The sequence below is a fragment of the Diadema setosum genome, chromosome 14, assembly GCF_964275005.1.
Source record: "Diadema setosum chromosome 14, eeDiaSeto1, whole genome shotgun sequence".
In the NCBI taxonomy this organism is placed as follows: Eukaryota; Metazoa; Echinodermata; class Echinoidea; order Diadematoida; family Diadematidae; genus Diadema; species Diadema setosum.
The window spans coordinates 20768505-20795894 of NC_092698.1; the positions used below are offsets into that span (position 1 = coordinate 20768505).

At 37.3% G+C, this 27390-nt stretch overlaps 1 protein-coding gene across 2 annotated transcripts in view; it reads left to right on the forward strand.

The window, feature by feature from the left end:
* Nucleotides 1–13783: 13783 nt before the first annotated feature.
* The window catches only part of LOC140237999 (uncharacterized), a 45976-nt gene continuing 32369 nt past the window's right edge, over nucleotides 13784–27390 (forward strand). The window contains exon 1 of one of the 2 annotated variants that reach the window (XM_072317927.1): nucleotides 13784–13895. In XM_072317927.1, coding sequence (XP_072174028.1) covers nucleotides 13808–13895 — 88 coding nt within the window. In that variant the 5' untranslated portion in view covers nucleotides 13784–13807. Of the gene's footprint in view, nucleotides 13896–17984; nucleotides 18179–27390 lie in introns of those variants that run through there. The other variant, XM_072317926.1, reaches the window with a different exon arrangement.

The following is a 27390-nucleotide window of genomic DNA, read 5'->3' on the forward strand; positions in this document are numbered from 1 at the left end:
AAATCTTCATATGTCGATAATCTTCCACTTCATTTAGCAAAACCCAATTTAGCGCTGCCCGTTGATGATGCTTGTCTCGTTTTCTGCATTGTATATCTTAGATTTGTCACGGTGTTGCCAAATTGAACATCCTTTTGAAACATCAATCAAGTTGAGGACGATCGATCAAAAGACAGTCCGCAGAGAGGGAGTCGATCGATCAGATATGTCAAACGACTTCCACGACAAGTGACGTGAAAGAGAGGGGGGGGGGAGGGGGCGTACATTGCGATGAGCTTTTACAAAAACAGAGAAACATATCGAGTGGGAAGGCATAAAGTTTAGAATATAAATGGTTTCAAGACATCTTGGGCAATGTTATATCTTCGAAAGCATTAAAAGTTCATGCCATATAATAACATATATATATATATATATATATATATATATATATATATATATATGAAATGTCTGTGTATCCCCGCACCTTCCCCTATACTCTATCAGAAAAACAGATATGAAACAATAAAAATCATTTTATATATATATATATATATATATATATATATATATATATATATATATAAATATATATATATATATATATTGTATAGTCGGGGTATAGTGAGAATGATGACATCACCTGCCTGTGTGGAGAGGAGCAGACAATGCAACATCTCCTTGTCTGTCCATTTCTACCAGAGCCTTGCTCGCGAGAAGATCTGTCAGCTTTAACACTCTGTGCAAAGGGAGTTCATCACACAATGGACTGGAAGAATCCAACATTCCTTTGCGTAGTGACTCAAGAAGAAGAAAATTGTATTCTGCATATTGTGTACCCTATTATTTTCTATTCCAACAATGTTACTCTAGAATTCATTATCTATTCGAGTTATAATCACTTGATGCCTATAATGTCCAAGTGCCAGACTTTAATTTAAGTCCAATTTTTGACAAACAGTGTTGTATTCTAAATGGACTAGTAACACAGATCTGCCATCGAACTGATACGTAGAATCACCTAATATTGAACCTTAGATACCTTCGTTAGATAATGTCAGCATCTGAGTTACAGGATAGCTATATAGCTGTATGCGCAAAACTGAAAATAAATGTACTGCACAGTTAAAAACAGCAATGACTATATATAAAACAATATTAATGAAAAGTAAATTACTGCATTAAACGTTGAGTATCCTCCAACTTGCATACACACGTAACCTCCGTAGGACGCATGCTACTAAACTGTATCCAATAATTTATTGTGATTGAAGAAGCACTATGAATGTCATAGTGATTTTCACAGAAACATGGCGTGTTATCTGTATCTCTAAGGATCCACGCGTGAGCGTGAGGTTGTGAATTAAGGGCAGTATTTACCGTTTGCGGGTGAAACAAAAATCCAGCTTTGGCGCTTCAAATAATATTCCTAAGATTACTGAATTACTGAAACTGCACTGGTCTTACACTCGAGACACAGTGAACAGTTCCAGCACGTTTATTTTCATATTTCACTTGATATCTATACAATCATATACTAAGCAAAAACAAACAAACAAACAAGATGCAAAATATGTTATACAGTGGGTCATGACTATAAAGTGTGTCAGCATATGTACATAAAAGACAATTCTCTATAACATGTGAAATATGAAGGAACTGCAAAAGCAAAGCTCGTAACCGCGGGTTCCAGGAAAAAATACCAATGTAAATTCGTTTTGCAATGGAGACATGACACAATGCAAACTAAAGAAGAAACTATATGAAAACTAAAATAGCAAGGTACAAAGGGCAGAAGAAGTAAAAGAAAAGAGAAAGAAAGAGGAAAATTGTGAGTCAGGGATAGAAACAACCAATGTAAAAAATCGAATCAGTATAATTAATGTTAAGTATTGTTAAATATACAAAATGTGAACAATAGTTTTAACAAAAATGTTTCTAGACTAAACCGTCTACAGATATGGTTTATTAAGAAAATTAGTGATATCGACTTATATTCTGGGTTTTATTGCTAGATTTTTATATGATAGGATGTTTTGTGATACAACTGACCTACACATATGCAGCAAATGTGATATCTCGGACATTTTTAAATCGTTGTCCCAGTGGTAAACAATATCTGGAAATGATCTATCTGCCAGCGGAAGTCCAACACTTTTTTTCTTTTTTCTTCTTTAAATACGAGGCGAAGTACAACACATTTCAGATCTCACGCTAATCGTTTAAGTCAATGCTCATGATGATGATAATAGTGATACTGATGAAAGTTGTGGCAGTAGAATAGTCATAGTAGTAGAAGTAGTATAGTTAGTTGTAATAGTACAGTAGTAGCAGAAGTAACAGTATAGTATTGTAGTAATAGTAGTAGTAGTAGTAGTAGTAGTAGTAGTAGTAGTAGTAGTAGTAGTAGAAGTAGGAATTAGAATAATAATCATAATAATAATAATTATTATTATTATTATTGTAATAACAATAATAGAAGTAGTAGTAGTAGTAGTTGTTGTTGTATAGTAGTAGAGGTACATCGTGTCATGCACACATAATGTCAATGGACTATCTTTTCAAAAGGCATGATAACATCATAATTTATTAAGTGGTATTGTAAAATATACAGAGATTTTAGTGAAACACAAATAAATATGTACCCTTGTAATAAGTATAATTTTATACATATAGGTAAGTAGATAAAGGTAGATAGATAGGTATAGATTGACGATAGGTAGAAAGATAGATAGATAGATAGATAGATAGATAGATAGATAGATAGAGATAGTGAGATATACATATTTGGAAAAACAGCATTCACAAAAATGACCAAATCATTAAAAAAACCTTCTATTGCCCCTATTCGGTGTTTTTTGTTTAATTTTACTTGAGGCAAGATCACCACTCTCCGAATTCGTCTGACATAGGAATTGGCTTCACTAGAGGGATACCCGTGTAGGTTGCACGGTAGGACATAGACGGATAATGTCAATATGTAAGTATTGACATAGTTTGGAAATGAAAATTGATCAAAATTCAAATACTTGGAGCAAAATTGATTGGCTTTCGAGTAGAATTAGTGTGAGCCCAGTATGCCGATGAGAGAATGGTCTTTTATACCAAAGACTGTACCCACCCTGTAGGGTGGCCATGTAGATATTGTTTCGTGTGTATGTTGAATCGTAGTTCAAGGTGTACTATACGAGAGAGTGGGACTAGTGTTAAACTTCGGTTGGATTGTGACTAATAGAAGCTTTTAGTTGCAAAGCGGTAATTGAAACACATCTCGAATATCGGTAGCCATCACGTATACCACAAATCGAGGTTATTGCACACACACACACAAAAAAAAAATAGGAATGCCTCGTTGAATTCATGGTGTTGCATTGGTTACCGCTTACTCTTATTAATGAACGACATGCACTAATTGGTTGTTTCGTCACAGATTGCGTGGATGATATAGATATCAGTGACAACATCTCGGCTCGGCTATTTCTGATGGACCGTGCATCACTGCTCCTGTTCTTTGCTTTCATTAAGGATAGGGAAAAATGGATGCATTTTGGCAAAGCCTAATGGTTCCCGTGAAACCCAGAAGTACTTGAATTACCGGTTTGGTGAAATGACAGTTGACCGATGGTTTCACTTTAGCGTTAATTATCAGGACGATGATGATGCAATAGCGGAAAGCAAGGAGAAACTGATAAAGCATTTTGCGTGCCTTATCGGAATCAGGGTCCCAGTTTTAGCTTTCCAAATTGTTCAGAGTGAAGCCAAAAAAACGAATAAACATTTTAATGTAAGTGTAACTGCGGATTAACGTCACAAGCTGCCATAAGTGGTGCCCCAGCTGACAAACAAAATGTTAGCAATAAGCCCAGTTTTCCAGACGAAGGCATTGCAATCTAAAGCGGAAAGGAATCAAGCTTTGATTGGATATGTCATTGAACCAAGTCGTTGGAGAAAATACTGAAACCTTTGCATGTTAAGTTGCTTCGTGGTCTCTTTTACTATACTGTGAAACAATTGATTTCCACTTCTTTGTTTGTTTCTTTCTTTGTGTGTAAGTGCTTGTAATGTCCTGGCGAGTGCTTTTGCGTGGTGTGAGGTGGCGAGGTTCATTATTTCGAAGGTTCGTTATTCCGAAACACCCAAATTCCTTATGTTTGTTAGTCAAAAAAAAAAAAAAAAAATGATACGAAATAGGGTTCGTAAATCCGAACATTAAAGTGACGGCGTTATTCCGAAGGTTCGTGAGTCCGAAAGTCAAATAAAGTTCGCTAATCCGAAAATGAAGTATGAAAGTTATTCCAACGTTTGATAGTTCGAAAAAAAAAAGAAAAAAGGTGGGTACTAACGAATTTTCGGAATTATGAACCCTCGGCATAACTACGCCGAAGGTCATACGTTATGATGTAATAGAAATTAGAAATATAGATATATTTGTATATAGGACTGTTCGAAAATTTACTTCAAAATAAGTTTCTTAATTCTTTGATAATGAAGTTTGGATGTGTCATATAACAACAGAAGTAAAGGCATTTTGCTAACTTTTAATAAAACGAATAACATTATATTTGGTGTATGGGAAACAAGAAAAGAAATTGTCTGGGGAAATTATAAGAACATTATAGGAATGGGAATATTTAAAGTAAGATTATGGAGTTTAAGAATGTAATGGTATCATGTGGGATTGTGAAATTCTGTGTTTTTTTTTTTACAAATATTGTTGAAGGTCAAATGTCAAGAATTGTTCCACTTATTGTTTGATTTCTTCCCTTGGTTTTTTTTTTTTTTTGGGGGGGGGGGTATTTTCTTTGACATTAGATATTTTGATGTGAGCAGGGTAGGGAACCATGGGAATTGATGATGGGGCAAGGTATAATATATGCTATACTGTGTTTGCTACAGAGAGAGGGCAGGGAGAGGGAAGACATAGAGGGAGAGGTTGGGGAGGGGAGGTCTCCGTGCTTGTTGTTTTTTTTTTCATGCTTATATTGTTCGATGAAATTGATCAATTGATTTCTGTGCAAGGATAGATATGGAATTATTTGCTATCTTCAGATCGTGGAAATTTCAATTGAAAAAAAAAAGAATGACTTATTTATGATTATATGATAAACTATTTCATTATGTAAATTGGATGAAATAAAAAAACATTTATTGAAAAAAAAAAAGACAGTTTTGCACAAAGAAAGAGACAGAAGAAGTCCATGGTTCTTAATGCCGGATATTATGCATATCATTTATACAATGCATTACACACAAATATATTGCTTATACATACATACATACATACATACAAATATAGAACTCAAATAATGGCCAGTTCGATACTATATTTGGGAATCGTCCGACATGACGTCATGCCTCAAACGGGCACCACCATAATGGTCAATCTAAATAACCTTGCTATGACGTCATTTGCACAGACCTTAGTATCTTAATGATAATGGCGTGTGACGTCACCCATCAATATACATGTACTTCACGTTTTCTCCAAAGAAATTTTGTTGTTTTTGTTCAATCACTCTTCAATAAAGATATTCTGTCAAGATTGATCTCCGGTAAATCCATGCAAATGAGACTATATATGAAAATGAAAATTGTTGAAAACGTTATGAAAATTTGTAAAAATTGTTTAATGACAAGGCACTCTCTGCGTGCCACAATAATTTCTCGTTCATAAGTATGTGTATAAAATTTGTGCATATTTTTACTCATTGACTCGAAAAGGACATCCTTTTAACGACGTTGGGTCCATGACGCCGTATGCGCATGCGCGACAGCATTGTAGCATCGTGCCAGAAACTAATCTTGCTTTTAAACACGAATGACTGTTGAACGATTTCCTCATAGTTGTTGCTATTATGGATCTATAAAAAATGATGGGGAAGTAATGAAGAATGAATAAAAAACAATGAATACAAATGGCAATGAAGGTTTAACTCATGATAGATACATGTTGCCAGTTCTACAATGTCATTTTATATACGTATTTGTATACATACACCTACATAATCATTTAGATACACACTGATTCAAACACTATGAATATATATATATATATATATATATATATATATATATTATATATTTTCATCATGTCAGTATGTATGACTCTCTTCATAACCCCTTGCTAACTGTGCGTTGACATCATGCGACAATTCTTGCCACAATATCAAATGGAGTAGATATAACTTAAAGTAAAACAAGGAGAATTAAAGGAGGAGGAGGAGGAGGAAGAGGGAGAGGGCATAACGATGTGATTTTTTTTTTTCTTAATCTCCCCCTCCGTTCTCCTCATATTCTTCGATTTGAGCCCTTCATCGCTACCCGATAAGTGCTCGTGTTTAAGGCTATTCACCATGCAGAATTGTGCACCGACTTCACTTCCTCAACAATGATCTCTATATAAGTCGCCTTTCGTCCTGTATGACCACGCAGTGAGACTTCTCAGATTCCCTTAGATGGTCATGATTGGGAGATAGAAAAGACAATATTTTGTTATTTTAGTAACACACTTTGTCATTTGACAAGGTGGTTAAATTTTCCTAAGTTTACCTTCGGAGCCCTCCACAGCATTGATTAACCACAACTTTTATAATCCTGTTTGTGCAGCGGAGAGCAAGCTTTGCGGTAATTTCAATCGTGGAATGTCTGAAAGACTGCCACAACTGTTCCTACACCCCACCGTGCGTGGTATAGGCAGAAAAATCCTTCAAACAAAAGTTTTGGACTGACCACAAAGAAAATAAAACAAATAGTAAAGTTTTTTTTTCTGTTCATACATTGAGGTTGTTTTGTAGGTGGTGAGAAGCAACGTTTCTCATTTTCAAGAAACGAGTTTGTGTTTCTTTGCTCAAGAAAAAATAATGTCTAAGACGAGGGTCAATTCAAGAAGCACGTCCCCCCGACTCGTCGCCGTTCGGCCTTGTCTCTTCGTGGCGATGATGGTTGCAGCAGTGGCAGCTAGCAGCTGGACTTCAGTGAACGGTCAACGCCTGAATAGGGTCTTTGGTCCAATGAGTGAGTATGAAATGCGATTCATTCTATCATGAATTCTCATGATTTATCCTGTTCTTCGTGGTAATAGTTTTCAATCTTTGGAAAAAAAAAACACGAAAGCAATGTACTCTTCTTCTTTTTTCAGACTACATGATTTCTTCATTGAACTCGTACTTTCGCCAAATAACTCCTCGCTATACCTCGACCACATCTTTATTATTGTTTTATAACCTTGTTCAGATTTTTTCTTTTTTTGGATCAGTTACGATTTTTTGCACCTCTGTTGTTTTTTGACAGCTAAAAGCGAAGATACGCCGTTACTAAGAAACCGGAGGAACTGTTATTTCACACAAGGTGATTTAAACTGTTTCAATTGTTCTTTTCCTTCACATGGTTTGGGAGGGTTATCTTAAAGGAGATATTATTTGTAACTCCATGTCATTTCAAAAAAAAATGACTGCATATATTGTCATGGCGTGTGTAGGAGCGGCGGTTATTGAATGCACTGTTTTTATATATTAGTCATTTTGATGATTACTTTGCATGTTGGAGAAATACTTCAATATACATACGGTGTATGTACGCTATCTACGTAAGATATGAACAACTTTTATCTCCCATGTGAATTCAAGTCATCTGGTATTGCCGTTACATCCATTGCATAATGATTTTATTTTTTTACAAGAAAAAATGCAATGCATCGTAGCTCATTTCATGTTTTTCTTCCTGTTTTGATTGGTGTACACATTTCTAATCGATGGATGTATTCCTCTTGCATTGCAAGGGGCATTCAAGACGATTTTCAAAATTTAACATCATGTAGTTCATAAATCGACAGCTCCATGTATAGATTTGTGGAATTTATTGTAGTCCTTGAGCAGAGAAACAATACTCTGAAAAATCTTACTCAAATCACACTGAACAATGTTGATATCATTGGAGTCTCACAAATTCCAGAAATGTAGCAGTGTAATTCCATTACAATATACCACTTGCTTAACAAGTTCACCTGTGTAGAATGTATGCATGCCATCTTCTTTTGTTCTGCTTCCTTGAGCCCCAACTCATGCATTCTTATGATGAGGCTGTCATGTCATCATCCTTGCTCATTGCAATTTGTTGTAAATTTTGAAAACATTCCTCAACCCAATCACTATGAATTATGAAACTCTGTACTCGGTATTATAACTAATTTATCATCGGGAGGTCTCCTTTAAAAATGTTGCTATCTTGGCGGTCATTATTTGTGTCACTCTTAGTGAGTGACCGCGAGGAGACAGGTGGTATTCATCAGCTTCTTATTATTGTCTAGAGTATGACTGATTAAGACTATCCGAAATGAAAGAATTAAATCAGAAGAGGACCCAGAATGATGAAATCAGATTTATCAGACTTTCAGTTTGTACTGTGTTTACTGTGACGATCTGAAATACAGACTGCGTTGTAATACCCATGCACCGGTGGACTTCCGCTATCTGAGCGTTGGTTAGGACTAAACTTTAATTTTCTTGTCATGGTTGATCTAGTTGGTAATGTTTGTTATTCCGAAAACTGGTTAATCCGAAATTGAAATAACGTTTGCTATTTCGAAATACACATATTCCATATACCTAGATGTTGTTTGATCCAAAAATGAAGTAGGGTTTGTTAATCCGAACATTAATTTGTTGCGTTATTCCAAATCTCGTTATTCCAAAGGTTCGTAATTTCGAAAATGAAATGAGGTTCGTTATTCTGAATGTTCGTAGGTACAAAAATAAAATAAGGTAGGCCATTCCAAACAAGGAAAAAAGGTTCTGTACTCCTAAGATATTTTTAAGACGAAAATAAAAAGAGACAAAAAAGAGGGCGTAATAACGAATCTTCAGAAATACGAACCTCGATTTCGTATTAACGAATCTTCGGAATAACGAACCTTTTTTTTATATTATCGGAATAACAAATACAACACACTTTATCCTTTTCGGATAACCGAACTTTCGGAATAACAAACCTTAATGAAAAACGAAATTTTCATTTTCGGAATTACAAACCTTCTGAATAATAAACTGTAGTCGATGTATATATAGCATACTCTGCAATCATTTCCCATCGTTCTATGCATCCATTTCCTACCAGATCAATAGATACAAAACAGTAGGTCGATACGGTTTTGTTTGTTTGTTCATTTCCATCTGAGAAGATGAATGGATAGCCCATATTCAGCTACGTTAAGCTGGTCTTCCATGGGTTTCAGTTGGATGTGAGGTGGGACCACTTCACCGGGTTAAACACCCTGCTCTTTGCGATGAATGAATGAAGCGGGATCTTTTACGTGCATGAGTTGTTACTCTCTCACAAACGAGACCTCCATTTTACGTGATTTGATTTGATTTGATTTGATTTATTCACCGTAAATTCACGCAGAAGAAAAAAGTACAGTAAAAGTATGACAAACAATATACAACATATTATCAACAGAAGAACATACGCTTAAAACATAGAATGCATCAAATATTGAAAAGGAAAGAAAACAAGAGAGAAGAAAAATAAGCAGCGAATATGTACGGTAGGATAGCCCATTCAGCTCAGTCTACGAAGACATGGCTGTTCTTCCATGGGGTCCTAACATCAAATTGATATTGATATCAGGATAAAAAGATTCAAACTGTAAAAATATGTATATCATTGACAAGAGAAAAAAAAGTATATCGACTGAGCTACAAATAAAATAAACTTATACTAAATTATTACTACAAAATGATATTAACTTTGAAGCAGGACTACAAACAACTTTTAAATTTGGAGGGAGATTGTTATATTGCACAGCACCCCTATAATAAAAAGTTCTTTTACAATATTCTGTCCTAGATTTTGGCAATGCTAAGTTACCTGTTGACCTAAGTGAATAATTAAAATGACAATATTGAAATTGATCTTTTAAATACGAAGGTGCAAAGTCATTTAATGCCTTAAAAATCATGGTGTTCAAGTGGCAACAACGCCGAGCTGCTAATGACTTCCAGCCTAGACGTGCATGCAGCTCTCTGACCGACACATATCTATACGGACTTATTCCTAATATTATTCGACATGCTCTGTTTTGAAGTTTCTGTAATAACATTGTATGTTTAGCACTGGTTGCACCATTATATGATATTTCCATAATCAAAAATAGGAAGAATAATTGCATTATAAACAACTTTTAGATTGGACAAATTGATTGTATGTCGTAATCGGGATAACAACCGTACCAAATTACTTATTCGAGTGCACATTAATTTTATCAATATGGAGGTTCCGTTTTAGACATGGATCTAAGATCATGCCAAGATATTTCGTAGAATGTACCTGACAAATAATATTTTCATTTACCAATAAATGCAGTTTATTACACTTTTTTAACTTCATCTGAGAGCCGAATAACATACAAACAGTTTTATCTTGATTGAGGCTCAACTTAGATGTACACAACCAACTGAATGTTCTGTAGTTCAGAATTCAAAACAGACTCAATCATAGTGATGTCTGAATGTGAGAAATAAATGACAGTATCATCAGCGTATAAATGTATTGAACAAGAATGTACTTGTTTGACTATGCTGTCAATATTATGATGAACAAGAGAGGGCCCAAAATTGATCCTTGCGGAACACCGTAGTCGATACTGGCTTCCACTGATGTTGATGAACTAAAAAGTGTATATATTCTGCGGTCAGTTAGATAATTAGAGAACCATGGCAAACAACTCTCAGCAACACCTATAGCAGATAATATTTTTAACAGAATGCAAGGAAAACAGTATCAAACGCTTTGCGTAAGTCTATAAAGACTGCACCGGTGTACTGAACGTGTTCTATGGCGGTCAGCAAATCATCAGTTACTTTTAGTAAAGTAGAAATGGTTGAATGGTTTTTCCTAAAGCCCGACTGAGCTTGGGATAAAATGCTGTTATCTTTCAAATAATTAGTCAGTTGGACTTGAACAAGCTTTTCCAGTATTTTAGATAACGAAGACAGAATAGAAATAGGTCTATGATTATTTGGGGATGCTTTATCTCCAGCTTTATGAATTGGAATTATTTTTGATCTCGTCCATTTGGAAGGAAATATACATTCTGATAAAGATCTATTGAATATGAGGGTTGATGAAGAAACAATAACAGGAATAGCCATTTTTAGCATTAACATAGAAATATTGTCTATTCCCGTAGATTTCTTATTACTCATTCCCAGAATTGTCTTCATTACATCATCTTCCGTTACTGGATTAAATTCAAATCAGATATGTTTCCCAAAGTTAAATTGCTTCATCAATAGTTGTGGCTGCTGGTATTCCATGCCAAGGGTGATTAGACAGATGAATACGAAAAGCTTCCAAATCCACATTTTTGAGATTTCGGTAACTTATAATTCAATTCAATTCAAAGGTTTTATTTTCACTTCTTTTAACAGAATGTACAAAAAAATATAGATTCGACATGCGTTTGAAGGAATGATACATAGATAGCAAAAAATAACATTTGTCAATAATCATTACAAATTAGGCATTTTTCATACAGACATATTACATTCTGCGAAAAAAAAAAGTGGAGGTACCCACTCAAAAGACTATGCTTGTACAACGTGGGCACCTCACAGGAGAAAAAAAAAAGGTGAAAACTTAACTACAAGTGTGCGGGATGAAAAAAAGAAGTGGAAGAGGGGAATGGGAAGAAGCAGAAATACAAGTAAAGAGACGAGACAACTAAAAACAAAAGCCTAGATCAATCAATACATTCAAGATCAAACCAACAGAGACTATTAGCCATAATTAGAAGTGTAGAGCGTTGAAAGCGACAAGAAAGTGATATATACAATTGTATCTTAGGACTTTGCACAGATTTAAAATTCAAAATCAAATAACATAAATTGTGATCACTCAATCCAACATTAATTACTCCGTGAGCTTTTACTATATCAATCGCATTTGTCAGCATATGGTCTATTGAACTCCTAGTATCATGACTGTGTGACTCGAGTAAACTGCGTGGTATTCATTTGCTGCAATGAAAATAATGTATTAATTTCTTCAAAACGCTTCAAAACATTCGACTTATATTTCTTGCGAATATCACAATTTATATCTCCCATCACAATGATATTTAGTCTGAAAGTATCACCAAGAATTAAAACATTTTCATATATATTCATAATTTCAATTTTGCTGTCAGGAGGGCGGTACCAGGACATAAACAAAAAAGGTGTACAAGATTTCGGTCGGACTCTGATCAAAATAAGTTCAAGCGAATCAGCTACATCAGAATGTATCACCTCATAAGGAATTGTCCTATCCGAGGGACAGAGTGTTTTGCCTCTTGCTAGAGGGGATGGTACGATTACACACAACATTGCTCAGTCCAGACTCGGGTTCGAACCCGGGCCCTTAGGATCGTGAGGCAGTCGCGCTACCAACTGAGCCAACTCCCCGCCCATACGGTATGAAAAACTATTCAATAAACACTACAAAGGTCCACCTTCTGAAGAAGGTGCTGTATACAAGAGGAACTGATGCGGCTCAAGGGATAATACCACATGCTCCTGATCATATAGGGCCCGTGGTAGGAGTCAGAGTCTGGTAACAAAAGTGATATATGATGCGCTTAAGACATGGTATATCTAACTATTTTAATCTTAATTGCCTAGTCTTTTTGTAGGAGGGAACGAGGTTGCTTACCTACAAGAGTTTAACTTCCTATAACGACCTAGCTAATGAATTAAGAAAAGAAAAGGTAAGCTTAAAGCTACCATTAAAATGAAACCTATTGCTGAAAATGTGTTCATTCACCAAATGTGCTTGTGATAATGTTGATGCGTTATAGGCAATTATTATGTTTGTACATTATTATGGTTTCCTGGATACTTTAACGAAATGTATGGGGAAAGTGATATCACAGTTACTGAGGTGAATTTTTCTTTAACTAAAGCCAAACATTCTGCAACACATAATTGTCCTTCAATAATCATTAAAGCCGTACTATCATTACCATGCAACAAGAACAAGATCCTCATAATCAGGCTTTGACATTGCAAGTAATCTACCGTAAGTTTTTCGTTTATTTGTTTTTCGTGGAACAAGTAAGTTTATAACTTTTCAGTATTTGGTGTGCATTGTTTAACTTCCCATGGAGTTCCAATTTGTGATAATTTCATAGACGAGTCCGTTGTACTTGTCTCTTAGTATTTTCAACGTATCTGTTCCACTGATTTCAGCCAAATGTTAATTTGGTAAATCATTTTTAAAAACCCGTTCTTGGGAGTTTCAAGGCGACAGCATGATGAATATATGCGTAGTTTATCGCTCTGCGCATCAACAAAACTGCGCTGAATCTCTTTGAGATGAGGATTGTTTTCAAAATCAAACGCACAGACATTACGTTTTCGGTGATGTCAGTCATTGGGAGCAAGGTCTCTTCGGACGTAGCTATTAATACGAAATTGGTCTCGGGGGGAGGGGGAGGGGAGGGGGAGCCACGCAAAATGCGACTCTACCAGTCATTGGTGTTTTTTGCTTTGGGATTTTAGCTTCTCTCTTTTTTTCTTTTTTTTTTCTATTGGTTTAACATCCGGCGTCGTACGTCAAGACACGACAACTATTTGCTCCGTTTTGGGAGATATTTCGTTTTGTTTTGTTGAGTTTGACGCCTTAAGGGGCGTGGCCAATGACAACCTTTTTTTTGACAGTCATAAATAAACCAGGCATTGATCGAGGAACATCCATTTCACTGATCAGCTTTGTCTGGGGCGATCGCGGAAACATGCCGAGGATAGGTGCCAGCAACAGAGATCTGATGGCGAGGGTGACAAGTTTGTGGTTCATGTATGTTGCCGCAACTCTGGTTGCTGCTTCATTAAATGTCTTACTGGTCGACGCTCAGCGATATAACAGGGTGTTTGGGCCAATGAGTAAGTAGGCTGTCCACATTGTTTCCTCCTGTTTTAAGTTTGGGTTTTTTTTTGATAGTTCATCTCTTTAATTAAAACTTTACTTCAAATCCTCCTATACCAAAATTAGATTTATAACGTTTGTAGGATTCTCAACTTCAGTTTACTGCTTCCTCTGTGTGTGTGTGTGTGTACGTGTGTGTGTGTTTGTTTGTGTGTGTGTGTGTGTGTGTTTATATTAATAACTGACAACAATCTGATGATGGTTTCGCTGATTAGCTCCTGAACACGATTCCCTATAGCTCGTTCTTTCTCTCTTTTTGTATTCACTGTAATGGTGAAAGTGCTCGTTTCTTTGTTAATTTGTTGTTGGTGGTGGTGGTTTTTATTTAACAAACTACCGGAATTGACATTGGCACTTTGGTTTCGAAATGAGGCTTATTTCTGACGGAAATTCGTTATTGCACATTCTCTTCCATATGAAACAGGCTATAGTGACTGGATGCTCTGTAATGTATGACGAAAGTTGATTTCGAATAATTTCCAGCGAAATGTCTCAAATCCTACAACGTCCTGCACACTAGGTGTATGTCACGGGTCATCGTTCGCTGTCCTCCATTTTTGCTCTCACGAATTTGTGAAGTAACCATTTCGTTTGCCATTTGAATATGTCAGCGTGTGAGAGTGTATTGTCTGTCTTTCTGTTTGTCTGTCTGTCTCCATCTGTACCATCACAAATCAGTTTTCTGCTGCACGAGTTTCTCCCATGTGTCAAAATTATGAAATTGTTATATGGATACTACGCTGGCGATGGTCTTTCCCTTTGCGAAACAGAAGGAAGCCATTCAAACATGACAGACGGGTCAATCACGAGCTCCTTAGAGGCTACTATTTCGTTTATTCTCATATTTAGTGTAGCCATGACATCCTTTTTTGAGAAGCCCAGAGATGTTTTCAAAAACAAGTCCTGACTATCATTATGCTGCACGGGGGACAATCGGTGAACTGAACTTGCAAAAGTCAGTGCCATGCACCCACGACAGTGATGATGTGATGATAAGAAGACGTGTTATGCTCAACATTAACTTGCGGCCTGTGTTTTCAAACAAGATTCAAGCGATGTCCTCTTACCGTTATTATAGAGCTTCGAACATTATATTTTACGAGCTTTAGGGTGACCTTACGTGAGGGATAATCGCGTTTGACATGCACACTCGAGGACGCAAATCTATATTGTCGATGTTATAAACCGAGAGGTTCGCGCCTACGACTAATAAGGTTAATAACTACGTATAAGCTGTCATGAACGGTTTCGCAGAACAGTAAGTCTTGTCTTCATCTTCGGCCGCCCCTTTCTCGTTCTGGCTCTCTTCCTCTCTCTTCCTCCCTCCCCCCCCCCCCCTCTCTCTCTCTCTCTGTATGGATATATCTTCTTCTATCTTTCTCTCACTATACATTATGTCGATATAGTGTAGTCCTGGGGGTGTTTCATAAAGCTGTTCTTAAAGTAACGAAGTACTTAAGAACGACTGGAAGACGTCTGATGTGCTATACTTATCAGAATTTCAATAATTCAGCACAAGAACTAATCACCAGTCGTTCTCAAGTCGTCAAGAACAACTTCAAGAACAGCTTTATGAAACACCCCCACCCCGTCATGTATACTACACTAGTATGTTCCAACCTAGTTTCTTAACTATTCAGGAGTTGCCAAACACATCAATCACTCATGGCACTCCGCCTCACTACCCCCACTCCCACCCCCCCACACACACACACTTGTATGTTGAAGAACAAATTCAACTTATCACGTGTGTCGCAGAGTATTAGAGTATTAATTCTAGGGAAGAGAAAGAATATCCGCTGAATGACGATGATAACCGAAATGACAGAATGATCGCCAAAAAAAAAAAAAACCCGACTTGATTCAGCATCACATTTCACCACTGATTTCAGACTCTACTGATGACGATACTGCATCTACAGTCATTATAGGACCAACGTTTCATTGTTTCTCTGCCCGTTTATACCATTATTCCTTTCAGAATTAGCCGGGTAAACCGGGTCGCACATTCACCAGTTATAAAGAAGTTGTGAGTTACTCTTTCGGTATATATTCACAGTACTAACACCATTCATTTTCATTAGAATTTCATAGAAAAATATAGAACATAGAAAAAACTCTGTCTACATCATTACGAACCGTGCAGCATTGCGAGGACAAAAATGATGGCATTCATCTGTGCTACACTATTATCTTTTGTAACTTTTTCAGATTATTTTTTTTTATTTAAACAAATCAGAAAGATTACAGTATTAGTTGACGGTGAGGAAAATTTGCTTGACGCATCACGTTTTTACTTCTGCTCTCTATGTCATAGAGTAGGAGATGTTTCCATTATCACGGGAATTAATGAGTGGAATAATGTTAACGCCGGCTTCTAAGCGTGTTTCCGGTAAAAAAAAAAAGATGGGGCACGCTTTCACTCCAAGTTAGAAAAGAGAAGGCTTAATGCTGTCAATTTCCGATTTTGGTTCGCGTGGTGATCGCAGCGACACAATCCTGGCTGGACAATAATGGCGTCGGATGGCCCTCAATCGCACTAGCTCTAATAAACATCAACGTGAATATTGCCACTTCTACCGTCACTTTCAAATCAAATATAACTTTCAGTTTGAATGTGAGGACGAAATTTTGATGAAAACGTGTATATATTTTTTTTGTGTGTGAAATAAGAACTACACCTGTAATATTACAATTTTTGCTTTGTGATCCTAATTTGCGATCAGTTACAATGTAGAACTATATAGTGATTATAAGACTTCGGAGTTCCGGATCATTTTCTTATAGGACTAACCAGCATTTCTCGAACATTGCCGTTATAAAATTAAACAGGCATTTGTACGTAGGCCTCCTCTTTATCTTATCAAAATGTGAACAACAGAAAAATCATCACTTGTTGCCCGACTAGGCAAGCATCCATCTGGTTTGTATAATTCATGTTACGATTATTTCACTGATACCTTCATGTTGCTACGCCACTGTATTGGTTAAAATTTTCATCATCATCATGCTGTGATAATATATGCGAGCGATGAAAAGAAATATGAATCTGCCTACAAGAATCAGTTCGAACGCTGGTCAGGTTGCTTGGCGATTTTGAAGGGAGAGAGTTTTCTTATGAATCTACTTTGTTGATGGACAAGTCGCTATTGTATCTCATTTTATAATGACATAATGTTGCTGAATGTATAGTGAAAATGATGGGGTATAGTAAAAAAAAGAACAAAACAAAACAAAAAACAAAACAAAAAACAAAACAAAAAAATAAATAAAAATAAAACACGAATAGACCCAGAACGGACAGACAGACAAACAAGAAAATAATATCACTCAACAGAATTGACAACATCTGTCCATACATGCAAAATCACATGTATAGAAGAGCAACATGTTTCGGCATGTACACGTATGCACGAGAACAAGTCACATATACATGCTTCTGCTTTAGTTAGTCGACACTAATCGTATCAGATCCTCTGTGGCGCAAAGACACCGGACATTTAGAAGTCTGGGGTCTGTATTGCATGACGTGTATGATTGACGCGACCGTGTGTGCTGATCGATGGCGCTTTCCTGTCTTTGCGCGTGCGTTATACTCTCTTACCTACAGTAGGTGCGCCTATCAAAGCTCGTGCCTCGCGGAACACGCCCTCAACTCATTGACCAGTCTTTCAAGAGTCACTCGTAAGCTCGCACTTCGTCAGTCGTCGATTCGTTTCTTATAAATATCAGCGACAGAGCGAAGGGATCGGACAGAAATACCATAAGACACATTCTCTACCACACTTCCATACGAGAACGGCAGCATTGGTTCCCAGTTTAAGGCTTCATCAACCACCTTTGAAACACTTTGGTCAAAACCGAAAAGAAAAAGTACCGTTCTTTTTAGGCGATACCAGTTCTACTCAAATAACGTTCAGAACTATCTTAGGGTTTGAAGCCATTCCAAAAAGTGTGCAGGCGGGTTACTCCATCGACTCTCCCAAGCACCCAAGCCCCGAGGGCTGTTACAGCCTACATTAAAAAAACAAAACAAAAACCAACAACAACAGGAAAGGGACAGTCTTCTTTCAGCACCTTGAGACGATGTCAATGTCAGAAGCGAGCACGATTTTGACGAGTAAGAGGATGACTTTCACAAACTTGTGGTCATGGTGTCTTTTGATCCTTGCGACCTTGGCGATTCTGAATGTGAGCGGCACAGAAGGCCAGCGATATAACAGATTATATGGGCCAATGCGTAAGTATATTATTAAGAATAAATTCGACCATATGCAGGTTTCATTGCGTTACAAATTTGTCATCATCATTATTTGGCACCTTCAGGATATAACTTTTTTTTAATAAAGTCAGTTACTCACCATATACCACGGGTGTCAACATGAAGAATGAAGCCAAAATGTGAGAATACTCGAAGCTTTATTTCATTTTTTTTTAAATAAAAAAAGAACATCGGGAAGTGATATGTGCTAATAATGTGTAACCTTTTGTTTTGTGCTGTTTACCGATATATCAAGTTGATGCTCTTGCTAGTTTCAAGATTTGAAATTCTTCATATAAGTTTCTATGACGGAAGATGAAAACAGTAACATGCAAAAATTGTAACATTAATCCTTTCCAGCAAAAAGGGGTCTTTATACATTCATTTCTAAATTCCTTTAAGTGATCTCTCATTTTGGGGAGCGATTTTCTCCCAGAATTGTCATTTGACATTTTTACTAACCCTGGAGAGAAAAAAAAAATACACTTGCAGTTGCCCTTGGTATTTCGCCAAGTTGCATCTGCACTTTAAACGGTAAAAGGAAGTACGAGTTTCTGTGACCTAGAGTAGTGGATGTAACTCAGTCTTAGGAATTTGGTTTTTAGATCGTTGTCGATGATTTTCTTCTTGGGGAAGAAAGAGGGAAACGTGATCATGTGGGGAATTAAACAGTAATGACAATCATCCTTCAATTACGCATATTCCATTGCTGTGAAAAAAAGAAAAGTATTGCTGAAAAAAAAGGATGAGACCTTAACTATGAAGGTTTTTGCGTGAAGAGAAATATCTGGCTTCGCAAATTTTGCTATGATGAAGAAAATAAATCGCAGGAAAAAAAATACATGGGAGAAACGCAGAAAAGAACGTGCTGTTACATATAGCCTCAGTGTGCGTTTTCCCTACTTTCTCATTGTTTTTCCTACACCGTCTCTACAAGCAGACAGGTAAAATATTCGCGTAATAGATAATTGGAAATTGTTACGGCTTTTCTACCGGTCTCAATTGGGAATTAAAAAAAAAAAAAAAACTTTACATATGGCTGATTTGCTCAATTCTCACGGTATATCTTTGAGCTGCGAGAATATATAGGGAATTAAAACTGAGAGTATTCTCCCCCTTCCAAGAAGAATATAAAATATATAATATATATCTGCACCGTTATGCATTAAATGGTTCCTCATTAACAGTTTGTTAGTATATCGGAGTATTATAAAGTGGTTTATTAGACCTGTTGTCTATACCAAACAATTTTCGAACATGCCACAAAACCATGTTTCGATTTTTGTTTTCAGTTGTGAATGCGATTTGATATTCTCAAATGAAAGAACATATTTTACACTACAAATTTTTCATTGTTTGCAAATTAGTCACTTTTTTGGCCATTAATAAAGCATGATTTGTACTGTAAATCTTATATATATATATATATACTAGGTTTCCGAATTACTTTTAAATTATATATATATATATATATATATATATATATATATATATATATATATATATATAATATATATATATATATATACATACATATATACGCATTACTTTTAAATTGTATTATATACATAATATTCTAGGTTTCCGCATTGCTTTTAAATTTCTTTTGTTATGTCACGGGTTGAAGGCATGATGAAATAGATTCAATGTATTCGACTGAATTAGTTGATCTTTTTTTTTTTTGTGGCGATTTTATTAATCACCCGCCTTGGGTTTGTTTGTTTTTTAGTTGTTGTTCTTGTTGTTGTTTTTAACTCATGAATTATAACACTTTCATCAAATTATACACATACCCATATTGTAAGAAACTATGCCAGTGAACGTACTCTTGCAGATTTGCTAAATTGACGAGATTTGGTAAGCAACCAAAACGCAGCAGTGTTGAAAAGAAAATACCTTTTATGCCAAGATCTCAAGTTAGAGAGATAGAGAGAGAGGTGGGGGTGGGGGAGTAATGAAGTAAGACCTTTAAGTCATTTCATATTGACTTATAATTTATCGTTGGAAATTAGCATTAACATGAGAGTGTAATTGGTAAATTTAATACACTTGAGCAAACATGGCGCCTCCATTGTAATCAATATAAGGTGTTTGGACAGAAAGCATTCCGACGTGCACGTGGAGTTCTTGCGTCGCCTAGTAACAAGAAGCAGGCGGTCTGGGGGATGCATGCAAGCAAGGAAAAGGCGGGAGGAGAAGTCCGCCTCCTCGCGGATACTTCAGCAGAATACACGCTATCAAGATAGACAGACGACAGGGCGAGGTAGTTTGGGGTTGAATTTGGATTGGCGCCAATTAGTCGACTCACTCCTTCATGGGGTAACGGATGTGTTGACAAAAGCGCAGTGGCGAACGTGTGATTTCTGCATTTGAGCCTATTAATTACGGCCGAATGAAACGCAAATTCACAAAATATGTTTGCCGGGGAACTAACGCGTATTGTTATTTCACTTTCCCTTAGATAGGTTCGTGATTGAACCTCTGCTATAAATGGGCATAGATTCGACAAGAAAAAGAAATATATAACTCCTGAAACCCATGACAGACATAGCGCCACTTTGCGATTTATTTGTGAATCATCGACCAAGACTATTGTGCAGTATATTCTGCATCCCTGGAGTACATTCCAGACGTGAAGAATAAATAATTGATTGTTTTATTCATTACACCACCGTTAACATTGAGATACGAACATGTATTGGTGTTATCGAATAAAACAACAACAACAACAACAGCAGCAGCAAAGCAAATCTTAGGAGAACTGTACACCGTTTTACTCAAACTGTTTGAAATCGTACGTCTTTTTTATCTTTCTCTCCTTCTCCCTCATGTCTATCTCTTGCGGGAGGGTTACGGCATAAGGTCGTATCATATAGACTAGTATATATCGGATATCCCGGGTTCGAATCCGTGCCTGCGCGTAAATCCATAGGAAAGACGTTTCGCTAATTCGATCGTTATGGCCCTGGTGTATTCACCCGTTTCATCACTATGGTGATCATAAAGGCAGGACCGCGAAAAAGAAAAGTGCTTACATTGCTTCGGTCAATCTTGATAAACAAGAACGCATCTGTACTCATATTTATTTCAACAGGTAGACCATCCGGAGAGCAGCTTTTTCCCCTCATTATAGTCGTAAGTACGATACTTTGAAAATAAATTCTTTGGCTATAATACCAAGTCAGATTCTAATTACATGTTCGTGTCTTTCCTGTCATCACATTGCTTTCGCGTATGTTAAGATTTATCACTTGGTGAATAGAAGAAATGGTCGCCCATAAATTTGCGGGAGGCGGCCCGTTCAAGCAGCTTTCCAAGTGGCTGCAAACAAAGTCCGGTCGTTTTATCGGTGAATTGATGAGCAGGTGATGGGTCTTGAACCGGCTGGAGCACACGGCGCGGCACGGCGCGGCGCCAAATTGCGTGACGGGACAACTTGACATCTACTGCTGAAAGTTAGATGTCAACAAGATACAAGGTCCACTGTGCGTTCGTAGTATAGGACTTCGCCTTTAATCGCCATCAAACTGTCTCTGCGTTTTCAGGGCATGATGCATGATAGGCATGTGCATCTTTATTATAAGAATGCGTACGTGCGGGTTTGTTTGTGTGTGAGTTTGTACACGTGTGTGTTTGTGTCTGGTCCCCTATTTTCTTATCTATCTGTATGTCCGTGTGTTGGACTTCGTGTTGACCGTTGTTAGCTCACCATTAAGTCGCTGTAGAGATCTGGCCGTAATTCAAAATTTGTCAACAATATAAACACAGCAGAGCATTAAGAGCAGGGGTAAAGATATGCAAATGCAGCCAAAAGTTTATACATACATGTAGTCGCTTTAATCAGGATTGGCTGAGGTTTCCGACGTTCTTTTACACTCACTCCTCAACGCACTTACAACGGCTAGGTGATTATACGTGGACAATGGTTCTACGAAAGGTAACTCCTGACCTCAAGTGAAAACAAAGAATAACAAATCAAAAAAATAACAGTGTCCTGCTATAAAGAAAACCTTTAAACTAGAGTTGAATATTCATTCATCCCCAAAACAAAGCACAAGAGGTGCATTTTCTTTTTTTTTTTGTCGTTACCATTTTAATCTTTAATCCGTAAGTATAGCCATATTATCCTTATAATAATTGATCAACAGACAAGGGGCATTCAAACAAACAAAAAAAAAACGGTGAGAAAGATTTGAAGAGACGAGAAAGTAGAGCAGCTTGACTCATTCAATGTCAGCTTCGGTATACTCATCAACGCAAGTACCGATTACTCTTTAGAACCACGATAGCCACTAATCGATAAGCGATGATTATCGATGCTGATGATTTCTGTTTTTTTAAGCAATTTAATCATTATAGTATCTATTTCCATCGAACAATATAAGGCGAGACATACTACAAAGTATACAGGCAAAGAAATAAGAAAGTATACAGACTATAAAAGTACCTGCGAATGAATGTATAATAGTACAAGACAAGCAATGCATATTTGCAGAAATGACATTATGAAGGAATAAATCTATAAAAGATAATGATCCACCAAAAAAGAAGAGCTTGTAAATGTGAATCACTCGGTAAAGAATATGCCATTAACACATCTATCCTAAATCTATCAAGATCGAATGAAAGCACATTTTTGCTGTTTTGGTAAAAGCATATTTCTTTTTTTTTCAGTCGGTCATGACAGTGCAAACTTCATCGGGGTTGAAGGATGAACGCGGAGATAGATTGTTTGTGATCGAGGGGTCCTGTTAATGGGGCGTATCCAATCGAGGGAATTTCTCACGAAGACGGCAGCGCCTGCCGAACAATTATGACGTCAGCATTTTCGAATCTATCTGACGTTGATTAGTGGGATCTCATTTACGTGTAAGACTGGCCGAGATAATTAGCAACGTCAAAGCGCAGACCGTGGATTTAACTCGTTAAAAGCAACTTGTGAACCGCTAATGAGTGTTAACCTTTCTAGTCTAGATATTACAGTAACAGCAGCGAACAAGGTCGCGCTCATTGGGACATCTTGCATTACGTAATAAGACGGTCGATTTGCTGTTAATTGACAGAATGCCAAGAAAGTGCAATCCGGAACATTTATTTTGAACTATACTGCCAATTTCAACCAGTCAAGAGAGGCGAGTGTGATTTAACGCATCTCAATTTTTACTGAATGATATTGCGCGCAATCAGCAAATTGCGATGATGTACATCCATTTGTTCACTTTTGCCTTGGCAATTTTCCCCTAGTGGTTTATTGAATCGTCATCATTGTTGTTATAAGTCTAAATAATCTATTTACACCGTCTCCTTCTTTTGTTAATACCTCGTAACATTGCCCTTCCAAGTGGATCCCATTCCAATTAAAAGTAAACGTGATTCTGCGATCAAGATATCAATTTCTCAAGGAATTATAAGTATCCCATTTGTTTCAAATTCGAGGACACAGCTGCCTCCTTCGCTATCCAGAGATGCCTTTATCTCTACTCGGAAGTGGTGAAGTGAGTGTTACGCCATTGTAAGGCTTCAAATTTGATCATCGAAGCGAGGACTATTACTTTCACGGTGGAAACAGGAATGTCGAAAGTCACCCCTTAATACCTGCGGGATGTTACATGGTGGCAGATGTCCTAATACACGACAGAAATGAGGGATGGGTTGGGATAGATAGACAGATGGATATATATAGAGAGAGCGGACATACAAACTTGTATGATATGAACTAGCGCACCATACACTCTCCTCAGCTGGAATAATGGAAATTAAATTTTGCGATGCCACCTCACATAGTCCACGTGATAGCATGCACCAGTCCAAAACGCTCCTCCTATTATTCTAAGTTCCCCCTGCTGACACAAATTTGGGTCATCCAATCAATTAGGACTTTTTTTTTTCTACTTGGAGGAAGAATGGGGGAAAATTTGAATGGGCCACGTCTCTCCGAAGGTGAATGATTTTGGGAAGACGAATTTTCCATGTCGCTTATCAAGTATTCAATTTGATACCAAACCGTGCAGACGTATAGATGACATGGGTGCACGTCACGAGACCGACACCCACGAGTCATACAGCCAACGAGTCATACAGCTCACGAGTCATACAGCCCATGAGTTATACAGCTCACGAGTCATACAGCCCATTAGTTCGACACTAAGCTAACAAGGCCCACGAGACCGACAAATTAAGCCCCGTGTTGTATCTGTCGAACTCGTGGGCTGTTTTTACCTAGTGTCGAACTCATGGACTTTATTTGCCTAGTGTCGAACTCATGTGCTGTATGACTCGTGAGCTGTATGACACATGGACCTGTTTTCAATGTCGAACTCGTGGGCTGTATGACTCGTGGGTGTCGGTCTAGTGGGATGACCCCGATGACATGACTATCATGACATTGCATGATGCATATTCAATATTCTACAAGCAAAGCAAGTAAAGTAAGATTTCTTTTCAGTTCATCATAGCCTCACTACGTTCAGAAAAAGTAGGCCTAATTATCATGGAAATCTACATAGGTATTATTTTAACTGACCGGCTTTTACTACTACTGGTATATTCTTGATTTTAAAAAATACTATAATTTTGTTGGGTTTTTTTTTCATCGTGGGACCCTCCTGATGTTTGGTTGTACCGTTACTGTTCGTTATTTTGTACATGGAGGCCTTTGTAGTTGTCTTAATTAATATATGCAAGCCGCCTTACCATGGCTCCCAACAGGCATAAACACGAACTCGCTGAATTGACGTCTCCGATTGTTCTTAGTTTTCTTCTTCTCTTCTTCTTTGCGAAAAAAAGAAACTGTCCTCTAGCATCTTGACGAGACAAGTGACAAGCGAATAAGTTATCATGCTAGGACACAGCCCTTCCCATCGTAAACCCAATACGAGAATGAATGAGTATATTTGGCATTTACGCTATATCTGTCGACACATAGCCGATGGGTTACCCTTGTTTAGTTAGATCGGATAAGCACCGGCGGGCATGTGGCGAGAATAAAATCGTTCTGTTCCATACAGTAACTATTATAGCGTTATTACGCTCTTCACGCGCGGATAAGTCGCACTGACAGGCGATTGCGGGAAAGCAGTCAATCCGAATAAAGCGTTACGACGCCATTTGTCATTGAATGATGATACGTGAGTAAGTTTATCATTAAGTAATCAAATCGTTATGATCAACTAGCTGCATCTCAATCTGACAATGATTGCTTTCCTGATGATGATAACTATACTGACCTCTTCGATGATAAACAATGGAGCGCCAGTCACATTTTTGTAATGTTGTCTTCTACCTCCTGTGACGTGATTCCTTGCCAGTGCGCAGTTGTTTATACGCTTGTCGTCATTCCTTCTCGTCTACATTTCGCCATGTACTTTACATACGTTGTCCGCTTTCTTTTGACGTTTGAGGATTGTCTTACACAATTCCGGTAACCCCAAAACCTCCTTAGAAGAGGCACTCATTTCATGTCCGTGCACGGAAGGACACAGTTTGTTAAACGAAACAACTGCAAAATGTCTCCGTAAACGTATGCGTCGATACCTTTCTCCCGTCAGCAAGACTTTCGCACATACTTCCTGTATCGTAAGTACAAGGATATTATGAATATTCATCGTGATCTACAGACGCAACGATGCATAAACAAGAGCTGTTTGAAGTATACCAAACGCTTACGCCCGTCAGACAACTTTCTCGGGTTGGATTCGAGTCCAACAATGTTTTGTTTTGTTTGTTGTTTTTTTTTTCATGGATACTATACTAATACACTGAATAATCAGTACTTAAATATTTTGTCGGTGAGGGGCAGTTTTTTTTTTTCATTTTAGCTATTCACTCATTTATCAATATATTTACTTATTGTATTTACCTATTCATGTTCTTTTAATTGTTTATTTACTTCTTTTTCTACAATTCTTTAATCATTCATTCACTCATTTCTTGCATAAATTCATCCCCCCGTTAACGGAAGATGACATTTTGAGAAACAATTTGTTTTCATAATTTCTGAATGCATTCCTACTCATTGCCAGGTTTTTTTTATCATAAAATATATTCATTGTATGAAATCATAATTGTTGGTTTGGCGGCTGTCAGTAATGAACATGCATAACAATTCGAATGCCGCGTGAAAATCGCGCAGGAGTCGACGCAGTACTGCGATTTTTACGGCATTTCCACGTGGTAGTAATGGCAGAGAGGCACACCCATAGATTTTGACACATGAGACTGAAGTTGAAATAGTATAGCGGGCAAGTATATAGAGCAGGTCTTCCGGGGTACATTTTTACCGGTTAAATTGGAACAAGGAATGCCAGTGATGGAAGAATCACACCTCGTGTGTCACTCGTTAACTCTCCATACATCACTCAACTGCCACCGGGATGATTGTGCTGTAGTGAATCACTCTCCCTGATTGATACAGGATTGGAAATTTATTGACGAAGTGCAGTCTAGTTCATTTTTTTTTTTTTTTTTTTAGAGAGAGAGAGAGCAGAAAAGGTTTCAGAAAATGCACAAGTATCCCATGTTTCAAAACGGTATTTTGCTTCTTTTTTTTTTGGTGCGAGTTATTGCTCCCGATTAGAGGATGCAGCTGAAATATGTCACTGCTCCAGAACGCTAAAACTAATAAGTCCAAACATCTTGACTGACTTCCTTACCTCTTCTTTGGACATTCAACCCAGGGAATAGGTTATTTTACTGATGTATTCACATTGACAAATAATTTTCTCTCTCAGGACTTAGAATCAAGCTATGCCCTAACTTGTCCATCTGTATAAATATTCGATGCATTTCAACACTTTATACATAGACTTTATCAATTGCTGCGATGCTGGGACAGTCACGGGAAAACAATGTTCATTTATGACGTCTTGCCCCGGCAACGTATTGCTGTAATGACATTTTTATTTCTATTGTAATGCCATTATACGTCTTTCAGTGCTTTTCCTTCTTGTTGTTTGATGGACCATGATAAAGTGATATTGTAGGAATGACCGAAATCTTTTCAATCGCCTCTCTTGATGGTATGAGTTCATTAGGAGATCCTGCCGACTTGGAACGTTTCAACTTAGTTCAGCCTGATAATTCCATCGTTTCATGCTACCCGTAATTTTTGCTTGTTGCTTCTGACTGCGCATCTGTTTGGGGTTAGATTTTGTGCAACATTTTGCCTCGTACACCCATCTGAGAAAGTCCGC